This window comes from Fistularia commersonii, chromosome 25, assembly GCF_037954325.1.
Source record: "Fistularia commersonii isolate RoL2024-O1a breed Wild chromosome 25, RoL_Fcom_v1.0, whole genome shotgun sequence".
In the NCBI taxonomy this organism is placed as follows: domain Eukaryota; kingdom Metazoa; phylum Chordata; class Actinopteri; order Syngnathiformes; family Fistulariidae; genus Fistularia; species Fistularia commersonii.
The window spans coordinates 1662527-1676561 of record NC_141308.1 but is presented as its reverse complement, the minus strand read 5'-3'; the positions used below and the strand labels follow the sequence as shown (position 1 = coordinate 1676561).

At 42.3% G+C, this 14035-nt stretch overlaps 1 protein-coding gene and 1 non-coding gene across 2 annotated transcripts; both read right to left on the bottom strand.

Annotated features, from left to right (window-relative positions):
* Positions 1-154: 154 nt before the first annotated feature.
* On the bottom strand, positions 155-13917 carry LOC147218789 (cullin-3-B-like). Its single transcript, XM_086172163.1, has 18 exons — positions 13904-13917; positions 13423-13452; positions 10715-10775; positions 8585-8782; positions 8150-8263; positions 5127-5287; positions 4809-4923; positions 4506-4734; positions 4202-4347; positions 3900-4076; positions 3624-3794; positions 3361-3468; positions 2499-2623; positions 1585-1681; positions 1351-1485; positions 959-1145; positions 489-634; positions 155-316 (listed from the first exon to the last, which is right to left on the bottom strand). Exons 1-18 carry the CDS (start codon positions 13915-13917, stop codon positions 185-187), a joined length of 2346 nt encoding a protein of 781 aa, XP_086028289.1. The 3' UTR covers positions 155-184.
* On the bottom strand, positions 6514-6587 carry trnat-agu (transfer RNA threonine (anticodon AGU)). Its single transcript has one exon. It is a non-coding gene; the product is annotated as a tRNA-Thr (tRNA).
* Positions 13918-14035: the final 118 nt, after the last annotated feature.

Sequence of the window (14035 nt, the reverse complement as noted above, 5' to 3'; positions counted from 1 at the left end):
ATATTTCCCAATTTGGTAGTTAATATTTGATGGGTTTTACTTAATTTGTGATCATTTCATACCTTATTCATGTAAATGCTGTTTTTAAAGAGCAGTAATTCCAGGTTGTCTTAAATGTTCAATTTTAGTCCATGGAAAAGAAAGTGTAGTTCAGCCTTTCCACTCTTTTCCTGTTTTCCACTCCTCATGCAATATAGATGTACACTTTGTGATCCTCAGGGTGCCTTGCTAAGAATTCTCTTTCTATCAGTCCCTCGATGCGTTTTTTGATAATCACAGGACTGGGAAAGAAACGTGTTTGGAGCTGCTGAGTTACCTGAGGAAAAATAATACCGTAATATGAAAAGAAATGGCACTTTCAGCATAAAAATATAAATATTCTTTATTTTGCTTTGCAGATGCATCCTGAAATGCATTTTATTGCAGGTAATGAGTAAAATGATGAACTAAATTGATCAGCAATGTAACAATATTGCTGGGCTCCTTACCTCTGCCACCAGGACATTGTGCTGGATGTTCTTCCTGGATTTCATGATTCGCACAATCGCTGCCTCAATCTCATGCTTCCGGTCGTCATCCACCTTCTGACGTGTCACTTTCCTCTCAGGATCTGCCTTTCCTTGTTTAGCAGCAACTGAAAAAAAAAGTAATGCAGGAATAACCTGTTGTTTAAGGAAATCAAGGACACAAAAATGTCCCATTGTCCCATTGTTCCAGAAATTGTTTTATGTTTCACTATTCCAAGAGTTTTAAAAATAACTTTAAATTTCATCCTTGGACAATCAACTTTCCTTACATGGTTCTATACACATAAAATCAGATGCTTGAGGAAGGAAATTATCAGTTAGCCATTTAAAAATGGCTGATGTGCCAAACACTGAACAGGGACATGCCCAGTAGAGAAATAGGGCTTGGCCTCCTAGCAGTCACAATGTATCTCGTGTCAAGCACTATGTACCTGTCTGGATTTTAACTCTGTGCAGTTTGGAAGTAAACTTGTCATTGACTGTAAACACATGGCCATTTTCAATCTCCTTGGACTTTGGCTCTTTGGTGAGGACTCGTTGCGAAGGCTTCCCACAGGCCAAAGACTGCAGCGCTCTCACCAACTCTCGCTCAGGAATATCCGTTTCTTGCTGAATCTCCTACAACAGGGGCAGATGAGTGAATGAGGTTAGAGAAAATTTAACACAGGGAACACGGAACATTTAATTGCCATTATCATGAACGCTGTCCTAAATATTATATACACACAGTGCAGGCACACTGAGAGGCTTTATCGCAGTATCAGCTGGAATAGAAGATTCTGATAGGACAAATGAAAAACAGTTGTGTGTATTTTGTTCTCACCTCAAACGTGCACAGTTCTCTAGTGTTGAAGAGCACAAGTATGGTCATCTGGAAAGTGGAGACCTGCAGTATGTGCTTCCGGGTGTTGGAGCCTGTCACCTGGGCTCCTCCCACACCCAACTCAGAACCATCCTCCTGAGAACCAAGGAGAAATGAAGATCAGGGAAGTCATTGGAATGCTCTCAGAAGACATGAAAAGCTAATAATAACAATAAAAAAAGTGCTTAATTTGACCTTTTTAACAGCTCCATAAAAAATGGCATTCAGGTCTGCACTGCCCATGTGGTGCAACAGCGTTAGCTTTCTACCACTGTGTTTGGCCAAATAGAACCTGCAAAACAAAAGCATGGACACTTTTCCCTTAGATGACTCACAAGACATACATTTGCAAGGGATTCTAGAGAATGGCGAGAGTCTGATAACTTTTTCCACTGCCAGTTAGAAGTTTGACAAAAGATCTGAGGCCCTAATACCATTGAAGTACCTATTATGTCTAATTTACGGGTTATATTGAGCTGGATAGTGTGTAGACATTAATCAAAGAGGTTAGGTAGAGGGGATACATTAAAGTTTCTGATTCAATTTAACCAAGGAGATCAATCAAGAGATGTGTTTTTTTTTTTTCATGGCTTACACTAGGGATTGGGCTTTATCCTCTAGACGGGTAGTGTCAGAACAACATGACGGAGCAACGGAAATCCATGTGAACCTAAACGTTAAGTTACCGTGACAAAGTTTGGACTGACTATTTGCATGATGTAAATGAATCCCACTTCTGCTGTAAAGAGGATTCACGTCATCATGTGATGACATGAATGTCAGGCGCAGACAGATTGATGGGAAGATTATTTTCCTTTCCTTCTTTCATGAATAGATTTCCGTCATCAGTCGCAAGGAAACATGTGAAAAGCCAAGAATTGTCAGTATATCAGCATGGAAAGGGACGACTGCAGCAACCGAGATGATGTATATTCAGAGGAGGATAGAACTGACCCTGAGGTTTACAGGATTGAAACTATAGTGTTCTTCCTTAGCTGGGTCAGGTGTATGGTTTTAAACTGTGGGGTGAACTTACGTGCACGTGATGCAAGCGTGACACTATGTGTGAGTCTCTGAATTTTACTGTAAAGTACAGTTAAGAACAGTACCTCCTGAAGACCTCAAAGGCATGTCTAGGAGATGGTGGGATGGTGCATTTTGGTGTTGCCGACTGTGTAGGCCAGTAGCCAGTTGTAAGGACTCGTACCGTCAGGTCCACACCTTTTAGGGATGTCTGTAAAAGACATTGCAAAGCTTTTTGTGAAAGCATTCCAATATACAGTCTTAAGACCGCAATCCGCTACATATGTTATATCAAGGAGATGGGAAGAGAAAACATCTCATTTCTTTTGGGCGATTTTAACTGAACTACTTTTGCTTTATATTTTGATAATGGATGTCTTGGCTGTGGTTAGCACTTCGGCCTCGCAGCACGACCCTGGTTCGATTCTGATACCTTTCTTTTGGGGGTTTTCATGTTCTCCCTGTGTCAGCATGGGTTTCCTCCGCATTTCCTCAGCATGGGTTAATTGTAAACAATTAGTGAATGTGAAAGTGAGTGAATGTTGTCTGTCTGTATATGTGGCCCTGTGATTGACTGGCGACCAGTCCAGGGTGTAACCGGCCTCTCGCCCGATGACAACTGTGATAGGCTCCAGCATCCCCCCCAGTGCAGGATAAATGGCAGTGGATGGATGGATAATTGACATCTTGCATATTATTAAAGTTGGTTTTTGCACTGTTGTGTTTATCCAAATGCAATAGATTAGAATAGTTCATAGATCAGAAACAACACTGAAATGTAGATTTTCAATTTGAGAAAAGTAAATGTTCATCAATGCAAAAATTGATATTACCCTTTTTCTCATTTTGAATGAGCACTTTCGAATGTGGATTAATATTACAGTATAGTTATAGATGATAAATGGGATTATCTGAGGATTGTTTTATTCTAATGAGCCGTCTCCTCACCATTGTTGACTGTATGTGTTGCCTGAACTCATCCATGGTAGTGTTGGAGATGCTCATGTCTCTAAACATCCCCTCCAGTTTTGAGGGGAATTGACAGCCACATTCTGTCTGCAAGCAAAAGAAAATAATGAGTCAAATTATATGACAAGCATTACAAAGGAGAGAAATAGTATGAGCAGAGCCTGAGATTTAATGAGGGAACATCACCGATTTGTGCATACACATCAATTACATCTCTACCTCAACCTTTCCTGTTCTATTACCTTGAGTCGAGAGATCATGTTCTTCTCAGAGTCATCTGAGACACTCTTGTTGCTGAGCAGCCTTCGGCCCAGATGCTGCTTGTAGTACCTTTCAAATACATCCTTTTCTTGCATGAACCTAAACAACACCATTGCCCTGTCGAGGATCAACTCAACCTCCTGTTCTGTCAACTTGTCAAAAAATAATCACGGAAAAAAATGAAAAAAAAGTCATTGCAAAAACTATGCTAAATAATGGGACAAAAATATTCTGATACTCTGCAAGCAGCCACTTACCCCTTTGACCCCCTTTTTGAGTTTATCGTCAATAAAGAGAGACAGGTACTCTGGTGAGCGGGAGTTGAGGTTCAGGAAATACTCAAAGTCTCCAGCTATCGTTTGTTTAAATAGTCTGTCATTACTAAAAGACTCAAGGAGGAAACGATCAAATCTGGTCTTCAGGTCGAGCAAGCCCTGTTAAGGAAAAAATTAACTGTTGTTAATTAACATTTGTTAAAACATCTTTTACTGTATCTTTCAGGCAGCAGAGAGAATTATTGTAAAGTTATGTTTTGAGATGCAATGCTGTACAAGCATACCTGGATATAGTCCAAAGGATTCCTGCCCTCTCCTTCTTCTAACACCAGAGCCTTGCCCTGTTCTCTCAAGTAAGAACTCATACACTCACACATAGTTTTCAGCCCATTGGGTACATGACTGAAAACCTTGTACATGCATGCCAGGTCTGAGAGGAAAACATGGAAAAGTTAGAAGAAACTAATCGAGAATTACAGGAAAATGCATGGAAAAGTATTGTCAGTAGTCAACCAGGTCATGGTCAGTTCTTGTCATAGAAAAGCATCTTAGCTGTACAAAAGTTCATTATGTAAGGACATGCATTACCTTCTGTTGTGCTACTATCAAGCATGTGGACAAGGCCTGAATTCTCCATCTCCAAAATTGTCTTCATGTGCTTAGAAATTAGCTCCCTTTTCACAACCTTGACCATGGGCTCCACCGTTGACATGTCCAAGCATGGCATTACTCGTTCGATCTCCTCGCTGATTCTGGCCTCTACCTTCTTGATGTACACACTGGCACTGTTTTCAGTGAGAAACTTCTGACTTTCCATCTAGATGGGCAGACGATAGTTTTGTGTAAATGATTCCATAAAAAACAGAACCTTCAAATCTCCTGAATACTTGCCTGGAAGAATTCAGCAGACATATCCAAGAAAGGACCCTCAAAGTCCTCCTCATATACAGACCTGCCATCTAAGCCAAGAATCATCAGCATCTGGCAGGCATTTCTGATGCCCCCCCTGTAAAAAAGTAGTAATAGTAATGCATTAAAAAAGAAGGAAGCTATAAAAATGTTTTGGTTTATTCACAACAGAACTTCCGTTAATTTCCACCACTGTCTTAAAAGAGAATGCAATTTATCCTGATGCTCGGTAAATATTACATTCCATGTCCAGAGTTCAATGTTTTACATCATTGAAATCGATAAAGAACTTCTCCATACCTGTCTACAACCTCTCCCTTCCTCTCTCGGGCGATCATATCCAGTAGCGTCTGTCGGAGATGATCTCGTATGCTGCTGTGTCGCACCACCTGGTCTCGGAATATGATGAGGCCGAGGGTGTACACATTCTCCACGTTGTTTTGTTGAACGTAGACACGGTCCTGCAAACATCAAGGAGTAGGCTGAAAGAATATCTCAAGTGCTGTGGTAGAGAAATTGCCTCAATTTTGTTAGATTTAACTTACAAGGAACACAAACAAAACTGCCAATACTAATTCTATTGTTGATGTTTATCGTTTTCCCAATATGTTGGGAAACCCATTGATGGTTATTACATCCATCCATAAACAGTTAAACCTAGGAAGGTACAGGTACTTGTTTTTACAAGACAATATAGTAATCAAGATAAACTGTGAGATATTAAGTGGACTCTAATCGCCATATGCTTTTTTACACCGGACAGTCTAGGAGCTGACTGAGTTCGGCGTCCGAAACCTGGAGGAACTTTTGCACAATTTGTAAAATGTGTGATTCTGATTTAAGATAACTTCCAGTTCTTAGCTGTGGCTTCACATTTGAACAGAGTGGAAGCATTGACAAAACATTCACAGCTTTTCTACCATGATCATATTTCCCCTGTTCTCTCTCCTTCTTACTAGATAATTCTATTCTGTGAGAGAGTAATATGTGATAATTTTAATGATGGTTTTATAGGCTTAGCTGAAAACTGAGTGTTCCAGTCTCTGCACTAGTGAAATCAGTTTCAATCGGACACCAAACAGAAGATCCCCGTGAAGATGAAAAACATTGGATCTAGTTTTCCCTTGCCCGGACTGGGGCCCTTCCCGGGGACAGGGCTCGATGGGAAGTGCCTGGGGGCCGGGCACGGCTCGAAGGACTGACATGGGTCCCTCTTCCCCTGGGCTCAACACCCTCAGGAAGGGCCAAGGGGGTCGGGTGCAGTGCGAGCAGGGCGGTGGCCCTTCGCGGTCCGATCCTCGGCTGTAGAAGCTGGCTTTTGGGACATGGGATGTCACCTGCCTTGCAGGGAAGAAGCCAGAGCTGGTGCGAGAGGCTGAGAGACTAATAATAATAATTTATTAATCCCCATGGAGAAATTAATTCTCTGCAATTAACCAGGCTGCCGTCAACCAGCGCCAGGGATTGAGAGTCTTGCTCAACAGCACTTTTGACACAATAGGAGGAGTTGGGAATTGATCCAAGAATGCCCAGTTCCAAAGACGATTGCTCTATCTCCTTCGCCACACCATCCCTACATTCGGACCTCGTCTGCAGGGCCGGGGACAGTGCCTGTCTTCTCTCCTCCCCTGCTGCTGCACTCTTCTGCCCCAACCCACACAGAGAGTGACGTGCCTGCAAAAAAAAAAGGCACCGCTGGGATTTGAACCCAGGATCTCCTGTTTACTAGACAGGCGCTTTAACCAACTAAGCCACGGCGCCTGTATGTTATGTTTCTGACCAGGTATAGTCGGAGACACATCAACACAGCGTAGGGTCTGGAACCAGACCTTGTGAAAGGCCTGCAGTTGCCCCCAGTGAGAGGCGCCGGGAAGGTGTGGCCATATTGATTGCCCCCCGGCTCAGCGCCTGTACGTTGGGGTTTAACCTAGTGGACGAGAGGGTAGCCTCCCTCCGCCTTCGGGTGAGGGGGATGGTTTCTGACGGTTGTTTGTGGCTATGCACCTTACAGCAGTTCAGTTTACCCACCCTTCTTGGGGTCCCTAGAGGGGCTGCTAGACAGCGCTCCCACTGGGGACTCCCTCATCCTACTGGGAAATTCAACTCTCACATGGGCAATGACAGTGTGACTTGGAAGGGCATGATTGGGAGGCATGGCCACCCCAATCTGAGCTCGAGTGGTGTTTTGTTATTGGACCTCTGTGCTCATCACGGATTGTCCATAACTAACACCATGTTCAGGCATAAAGGTGTTCATACATACACTTGGCACCAATACACTTTCAGCCAGTTCTTTGATCGACTTTGTGGTCGTGTCATCAGATTTGCGACCGCATGTCCTGGACACTCGGGTGAAGAGAGGGGCTGTCAACTGATCACCACCTGGTGGTGAGTTGACTCCGATGGTGGGGGAGGATACTGGTCAGACATGGTGGACCGAAACGTGAGGGTCTGCTGTGAATGTCTAGCCGAGTCCCCTGTCAGAAGGGGTTTCAACTCCCACCTCCGGCAGAGTTACAACCACGTTCTGAGGGAGGCGGGGAACATTGAGTCTAAGTGGGCCATGTTCCATGCTTCCACTGTCGAAGTGGCAGACTGGAGCTGCAGCCATAAGACGGTCAGCGTCTGTCAGGCAGGCAACCCTCAAGTCCTATTGGGCCTTTCTGGCCTGTGGGGCTCTGGAGGCAACTGACAGGTACCGGCAGGCCGAGCAGCATGTAGCTTCGGTGGTTGCCGAGGCAAAAACTCGGGCATGGGGAAAGTTCGGGGAGACCATGGAGAATGACTTCTGGTGGGTGTTGAGGGGGTTCGGTTTTACCGTCAGATGGCTCGGGACGGGGAAAGCAGTGCTCCGTCAACACTGTGTACAGTAGGAGCGGTGCACTGCTGACCTCAACTCGAAATGTGGTAGAGTGGTGGCAGGAATACTTCCGAGACCTCCTCTACCTCATTGAAATGCCTTCCAATGAGGAAGTAGAACCAGGACACTCTGGAGCGGACCTATTTCCAGGGCTGAAGTTGCTGAAGCAGTCAAAAAGCTCTTCAGTGGCAGGGCCCGGGGGTGGACGAGGTCCGCCCTGGGTGCCTCAAGGCTCTGGATGCTGTAGGGCTGTCCTGGCTGACACCTCTGCAGCATTGCCAGGACATCGGGGACAGTGCTGCTGGACTGGCAGACGGGGATGGTGATCCCTCTTTTTACATGTCCATTCAGTTATATAAAATCAGCATTGATGAACTGCATGTTCTTTATGTTATCCATAATCTACAACTACTCTGTGATTCATTAACAAGCAGAAGATAGAAGCACATAGATGTCTCCCTACCATGTACATGAGGATGTCTATGATCATAACCATGGCAGTTTGATGATCATTCCAGGCCTGATTCAGTGTTTGTAGAAAGTTATTATTCAGAGAGTTTAGGATGTCTTCTCGTACCTGCGATTAGAAAACAGAATGCATTCTGTGTTTGTTAAACTGTAAAATTGTGAAATGATTATTTTTAGTGTGTCATTTTACCTTGTTTCTGAAGAATATGCATGTTTTATACTTCTATTTTCTTGTAAAATTACAAGTTATTAAATTTTCATGATTCCCTGCTGTTGAAAGTATTCAGTGCATTGTGTAATCCTTAATAGATAATATTTTTGAAGGATGATAATAGAAAACAGAGCACCACAATGAGATGCATTCTTCTTGTTTTATGAAAAATCTACATTTTTGCTCTCATCCAGTTACTTTCAAAAAATATTTCCTTACTTTGTTGATGAGATGCTCTGTGACAACCTCCCTTAGACCCGTGTACAGCTTCTCCCCATGCTTGTGGAGCACCATAGTGTAGGCGTTCCTGTACAGCTCCTCAAAGCTTAGACCACTATTATTCTTCCTCTGTATTTCCTGGATGGCATTCTTTAGAAGGTCCCAGTTCTTGTTTACATGTTTTTCATCCATCATCATCTACAAGGGAACAGTAAGAAAAAGTTTTTTTAATGTTGTTAATTTGACAATTAACCCATAAGAATCTGAGGTGAAAGCAAATGCTATTTTGCTATTACAATAAAAAGCTTCGATACAGGCATGTGTGAAACAGATACCCATAATTCTTTATACATGTGCAGTGGTCAATAGATGAGGATAATTGAGCTGGGCTGAGATTTACAGTAATGGAGCTTTCACTTGTAATTACACCCTCACTTACCTTTTCCACGCACTTGTATTTTTGAATTAGCCTGCTCGCTATTAAGAGTGAAGAGAAAAGGCAGTCATGGGAAAAACATCACATTTAACCTTTTGGAGTGATACCTTGGGTTGTGTTACAAATCCATTTGTTTGTTTCCAACATCATAAAATGAACTTTTCAGACACTTTCAGTGTGAAGCAGACATCACAACATGAGTGTAGCGATAGATCAACTATAATGCAGTAATACAATGGTATTTTTGATATGATTGTAAAATCACAATGAGTACTGTAAGATTGTGCCTTTTGTACTTCACAAGATAACAAGAATCTACTGTAAACATATATCCAATACGGTGTGTATACAATTGATGAATTTACTCAATAACACAGAAGGCGTAAGTCATCTTACTATAAGGAAAACAAAGAAAAATGTGTGTTTAACCAAACTAGTGCATAGCTCGGTCATCGTAACATGACAGGAAGCATCCTTCCTCTGTATGATGTCACGCACAGATACTTCTGGATTTAAAGACTGTATAATAGAAAATCATCGGTATTACAGGCATTTTCGAAAAAAATATAGTTATCAAATAAATGTTTCAAATATTATTTTGTTTGTGTTAAAAGACCGACTGTTGCAGTAAAATTTGCAGCTAAATGGTCATCTGGACACGACAACAGAAGATGCCTATTTTGAAGCAGTTATTTGAGAAACTGCCATTTTAAACAATTTTGGATGACAACCCATTCATTTTACTATGTTATGGTGTTTAGAGTACAAGTCTATGACAAACACCAACTCAGAAACCTAGCTATTGAGACATCTGCTTTCATGTGTTCCTTATGGCCCGTGATGGCCAGATGAATTGCAGGGCCACTTGAAGACTGTAAATATCCCTGCCATTTTATTTTTGTCGATGTTGTAATCTTTGTCCCCACAATGTCTTGTTTACTTTTTCTTCAGACACTAAAATAATAAAAGAATTGGCATTTTACCCAGACTATTTGACATAACTGTTTAAATTAATTAACTGTTCAGCAACTGTGAGATTTTGATTTGAGGATGCATATGGAGATTTTTAGCCATTAGAAGAAATCCATTTAGTGAAATCAGAATTAAAAAGAAATTTTAAATCAGTTTTACTACCTCATTAAGTTCTATCTCATTCAATAAGTGCATGCCTTTTTTTTAAGGATGAATACAGAAGCCTCAGATATTGGTAATTTTAAAATTTCCTGTTACGTTCACAAACAATGTTGAATTTCATAGGGAAAAGTGTTGTACTGATTTTGAATTTTTGGCTCTCATTCACCTGCAATCTGGATTGATCCAAATTATTGAAGAGGGATGCTCAAGAAGTACTAATAATTTGTCTGTGAATGCCTTGAAGAACTCCCTAAGATTGCAACTGCTAATATCCAGAGTATTGTTTATTCAGAGAAATAACGATTTGTGGAATAAGAAGTATTTTGACATTTAGAATCAGACAGTATTTTTAAATTATATTTCCATAACTTCAAAGGTGGTCTAGTCTAGTGAAAACTTAATTGTCAATTACTGAAAAGTGTGCAGCAGTCTTCTGTCAAATATAACCTTTCTATCTTAAAGTACTGGTGGGTCTTCTCATTGGACTTGCTGGATCGCAGGCGCTGACGCACATGCTGTCATCTCAGAACTTCCAACATTTAGAGCTGGTAAACACTTACAGGAAAGGCTCGTATCCTCATCTTTGTGTCCTTCTTGATGCCGCCTTTGAAGATGGACATGGTAACTTGGAGCTACTATTTATTATCAGGCTGCTAGAAATAAATCAAAAAGATCCATCAAGCTCTTCCCCCCAAAATATTACCAGTCTGCTTGTTCAACACAAAAAATAATGATGATAATATAATATCTCCACTAAGAGATAAAAGGTGCTCAGGCTGATTCACACTTGTGCAGAGTCCATTTGGAAGATGCTGATTATAAATTCGCTGTGCTTGGAGCATCACTGCAGAAGATCGGCCTGCAATTGATCAAAATGCCCAGTGCTTTATGATGCTGGGTTATGGTTTACCATTGTGACATCACAGTTCACTATGTGACACTGCAGTCCCGCTATTGTGACATCACAGTTCATTCAGACACGCCCCTTTCCACTGCAAATAAACATGGAGACCACAACATCACAGAGAACAAGGGAGTCTGTGGTGTCACATAGGCAACTGTGATGTCACAAAGAAGAGCAAATTGTGGTATAGCAATGTTCAAGATAATTACAGCTGTCAACCTTTCGTGGAAATGAAGGCTTGTGTTTTCCCTTTGACAGGGTGCATTTAAGCATGCACAGAAGACGGTGTGCATGTCTGTCTTTTTAGCCCAGACACAAATGTAAGATCAATGCAGTACTTCTACTCTATGACATCTTACCCTCCTAATGTCTTCTCCTTTCGGCTTTTCCCTTCAGGGATCACCACATCTTCCCCTTCTAATGTACAAGTCCATAAAGATTGAACCCCATTCCTGGTGAGAGGGTGTGGTAGCACTGAATGGGGGAGGAACCCAACATAACCAAAGAAGCAAACAAACAGCAACAAGAGACTCTCAACAACTAAGAAAGATCAAAGTTTTGTACAACCAGTTCAAAGTGACCGAAGCCAATAAAAGAAAGCATCTGTGAAAATATAGCCAGCTTACGAGACTGACTCATCAAAGAATAGTTTATCAAGAACCCTCACTGGTTCACAAAACCCCTTGGTAACACAATCCAGGAGGGTTCTAAACTCAGAGTAGGAGGCTTAGAGACTCCATAAAGATGACATGCAGTGACTGAGGGGATGAAACCACTTGCTGTAAATCACCTGAATGATCTGACAAACCAGGGCACAAAAGAATCAATGCCAGAAATGCATAAAAAGGGTAGAAACCTGCGTGAGTGGCCTGTGTTTAGTCTCTCAGTAGTATTCCACGCAAGGTTTGCAAAAAGTCACCAAAAGTGTCCATAATGCATTTGGGTGTTGAAGGTCATTTGAGGTATGTTGTTGGGACTAAGGGCGGCACAGTAGCACAGCGGTTAGCGCTTTGGCCTCTGGTTTGATTTCAACAAGGGGGACGTATCTGTGTGGAGTCTGCATGTTCTCCCCGTGTTTGTGTGGTTCACCAGTCCCCAGCAGGTAAATTGGGAAAAATTGCCCCTAGAGAGTGACTGACTGTTGTCTGTCTTTGTATGTGGCCTTGCGATTGACTGGCGTCATTTTCGCCCAAGGACCCTGAGAGCAGGATAAACTGCAGAAAATGGATGGATGAATGGATGTAAGGAATAGCTTTACCAGTGCTGAAACCAACAAACTGAATGTGACTGTTGTGATAATATGACATTCCATTCAAATACATTAATTAGTACCCCCTCAAGTCATGATCACATCCATCTCTCATTGCCCACGTAGAGCCTCAAGGAGACCGGATTTTAATTAACTACCAGCATCTCACTGGCCAAATGTCAAGGAAGCCAGCATCAGTAGAAATAGATTATCTGCACCACTGAGTACATTGCTCATTCAAACCAGGGGAGTGCCCAGGTTTAACTTGAGTATAAGGCCTTTTGACACAACTTTTGTTTAAAAGTAACCACAGAAGGCCCAAAATTCAATCACTGGAGGGCATAGAGGAAAGAAGAAAGGTAGCTGCAGCACTGAGGACGCCAAACCGGTCTGGGCTGTTTTGTGGGGCCATTCCACATATCCTCCGACATCTCACCTTCCCCTGAAAACCACAGTGAAAAGGCACCTGTCTCAATGGCATAATCATTTTTACATTCTAATAGATTAATCATTGAACGGTCCTCACTAATATTCCTTTTTCTTTCTCTAAATCGCTCACTTTTATTCTTTTTTAAATCCTTTTTTTTTATAACATGACAACATTTAAAATCTTTAAATAATCTTTAAATAATCTGGGGCACGTTTGTCTAATAGAATTCATGTTTAGACATATCTATATTTAATGTACACAAATACTTTTTTATTTTATATTTAATGAACAACATCTCATACAGACCAATACTGGCCAACACCAGGTCTGTATCTGGTCCAAAGTCACAGAGGAGGCATTGCAGGAATACTTAAATGTTTATTGTCGCCTACAGTCATGTAGAGCGCTCGGATGTCCTTTCTTCAGTACTGGAACAATGCAGGAAGTCTTCAAGAGGTACCTTCATCGACCTCAGAGAGAGGTTGAAGAGGTGCTGAAAGACTCCAAAAAGCTGTCCAGCACACACCCTGAGGACCCTGGGGCTGATGTTGTCTGATCCCCTGGCTTTATCTCAGACTTAGGAACTCTCTCTGCACATGGCTGGTGGTTAGGGTGAAGCCATGGTTGGTTGGTGGGCGGGTGGGGGGAAGTATCTCTCTGTCAGTGTCCAAGCGGATTGGATGATGGGGTGAGGGGGGGCTGTCTGTCGAAACTGCTGATGAGCGGGGGGGGAAGGGACCTTTTTAGTCGGGACTATATTGTCTGGCAGAATTTTATGTAATCAATAATGGTAGACGGATGCTGGAATTGGAGCTGTCAGGCAGGAGGTCTAAAGGAAGACCAAAGGGAAGATTTATGGATGTAGTGAGAGAGGATATGAAGGTAGTTGTTGTGAGAGAGGAGGATACAGAGAATAGGGTCAGATGGAGAAGGTTGATTCGCTGTGAAGACCCCTGAAGGGAAAAGACGAAAGGACAAGAAGAAGATACGTTTCCATACATTTAGGCCAAGAAATATTTGGACATACAATCATCATCCTCAGACACAAGGCCCTGTCTCATTTGGAGAGGTCAAGAAGCACCTTCTTTGACTTCTCCAGTGCCTTCAACAGCATCCAACCCAGCCGCCTGAGCCACAAGCTCCTGGATATGCAATTTCACCCTGACATTACTGCCTTCATTTTGGACTAGCTCATAGGACAGCCACAGTATGTCAGGGTCGAAAATGTGAGGCTGTGGCGTGTAACACCAGAGTGCCCCTCATTACCTCCGATTTCTGCTAAGACTCCGGTTCCTGCC

Excerpts from the sequence above, each read along its gene's own strand:
- LOC147218789 (XM_086172163.1), bottom strand. Across the intron at positions 2,624-3,360 it reads AACACATACAGTCAACAATG|ACATCCCTAAAAGGTGTGGA; the intron begins GTGAGGAGACGG and ends TGTCTTTTACAG. Across the intron at positions 1,682-2,498 it reads GCCTTTGAGGTCTTCAGGAG|GTTCTATTTGGCCAAACACA; the intron begins GTACTGTTCTTA and ends TTTGTTTTGCAG.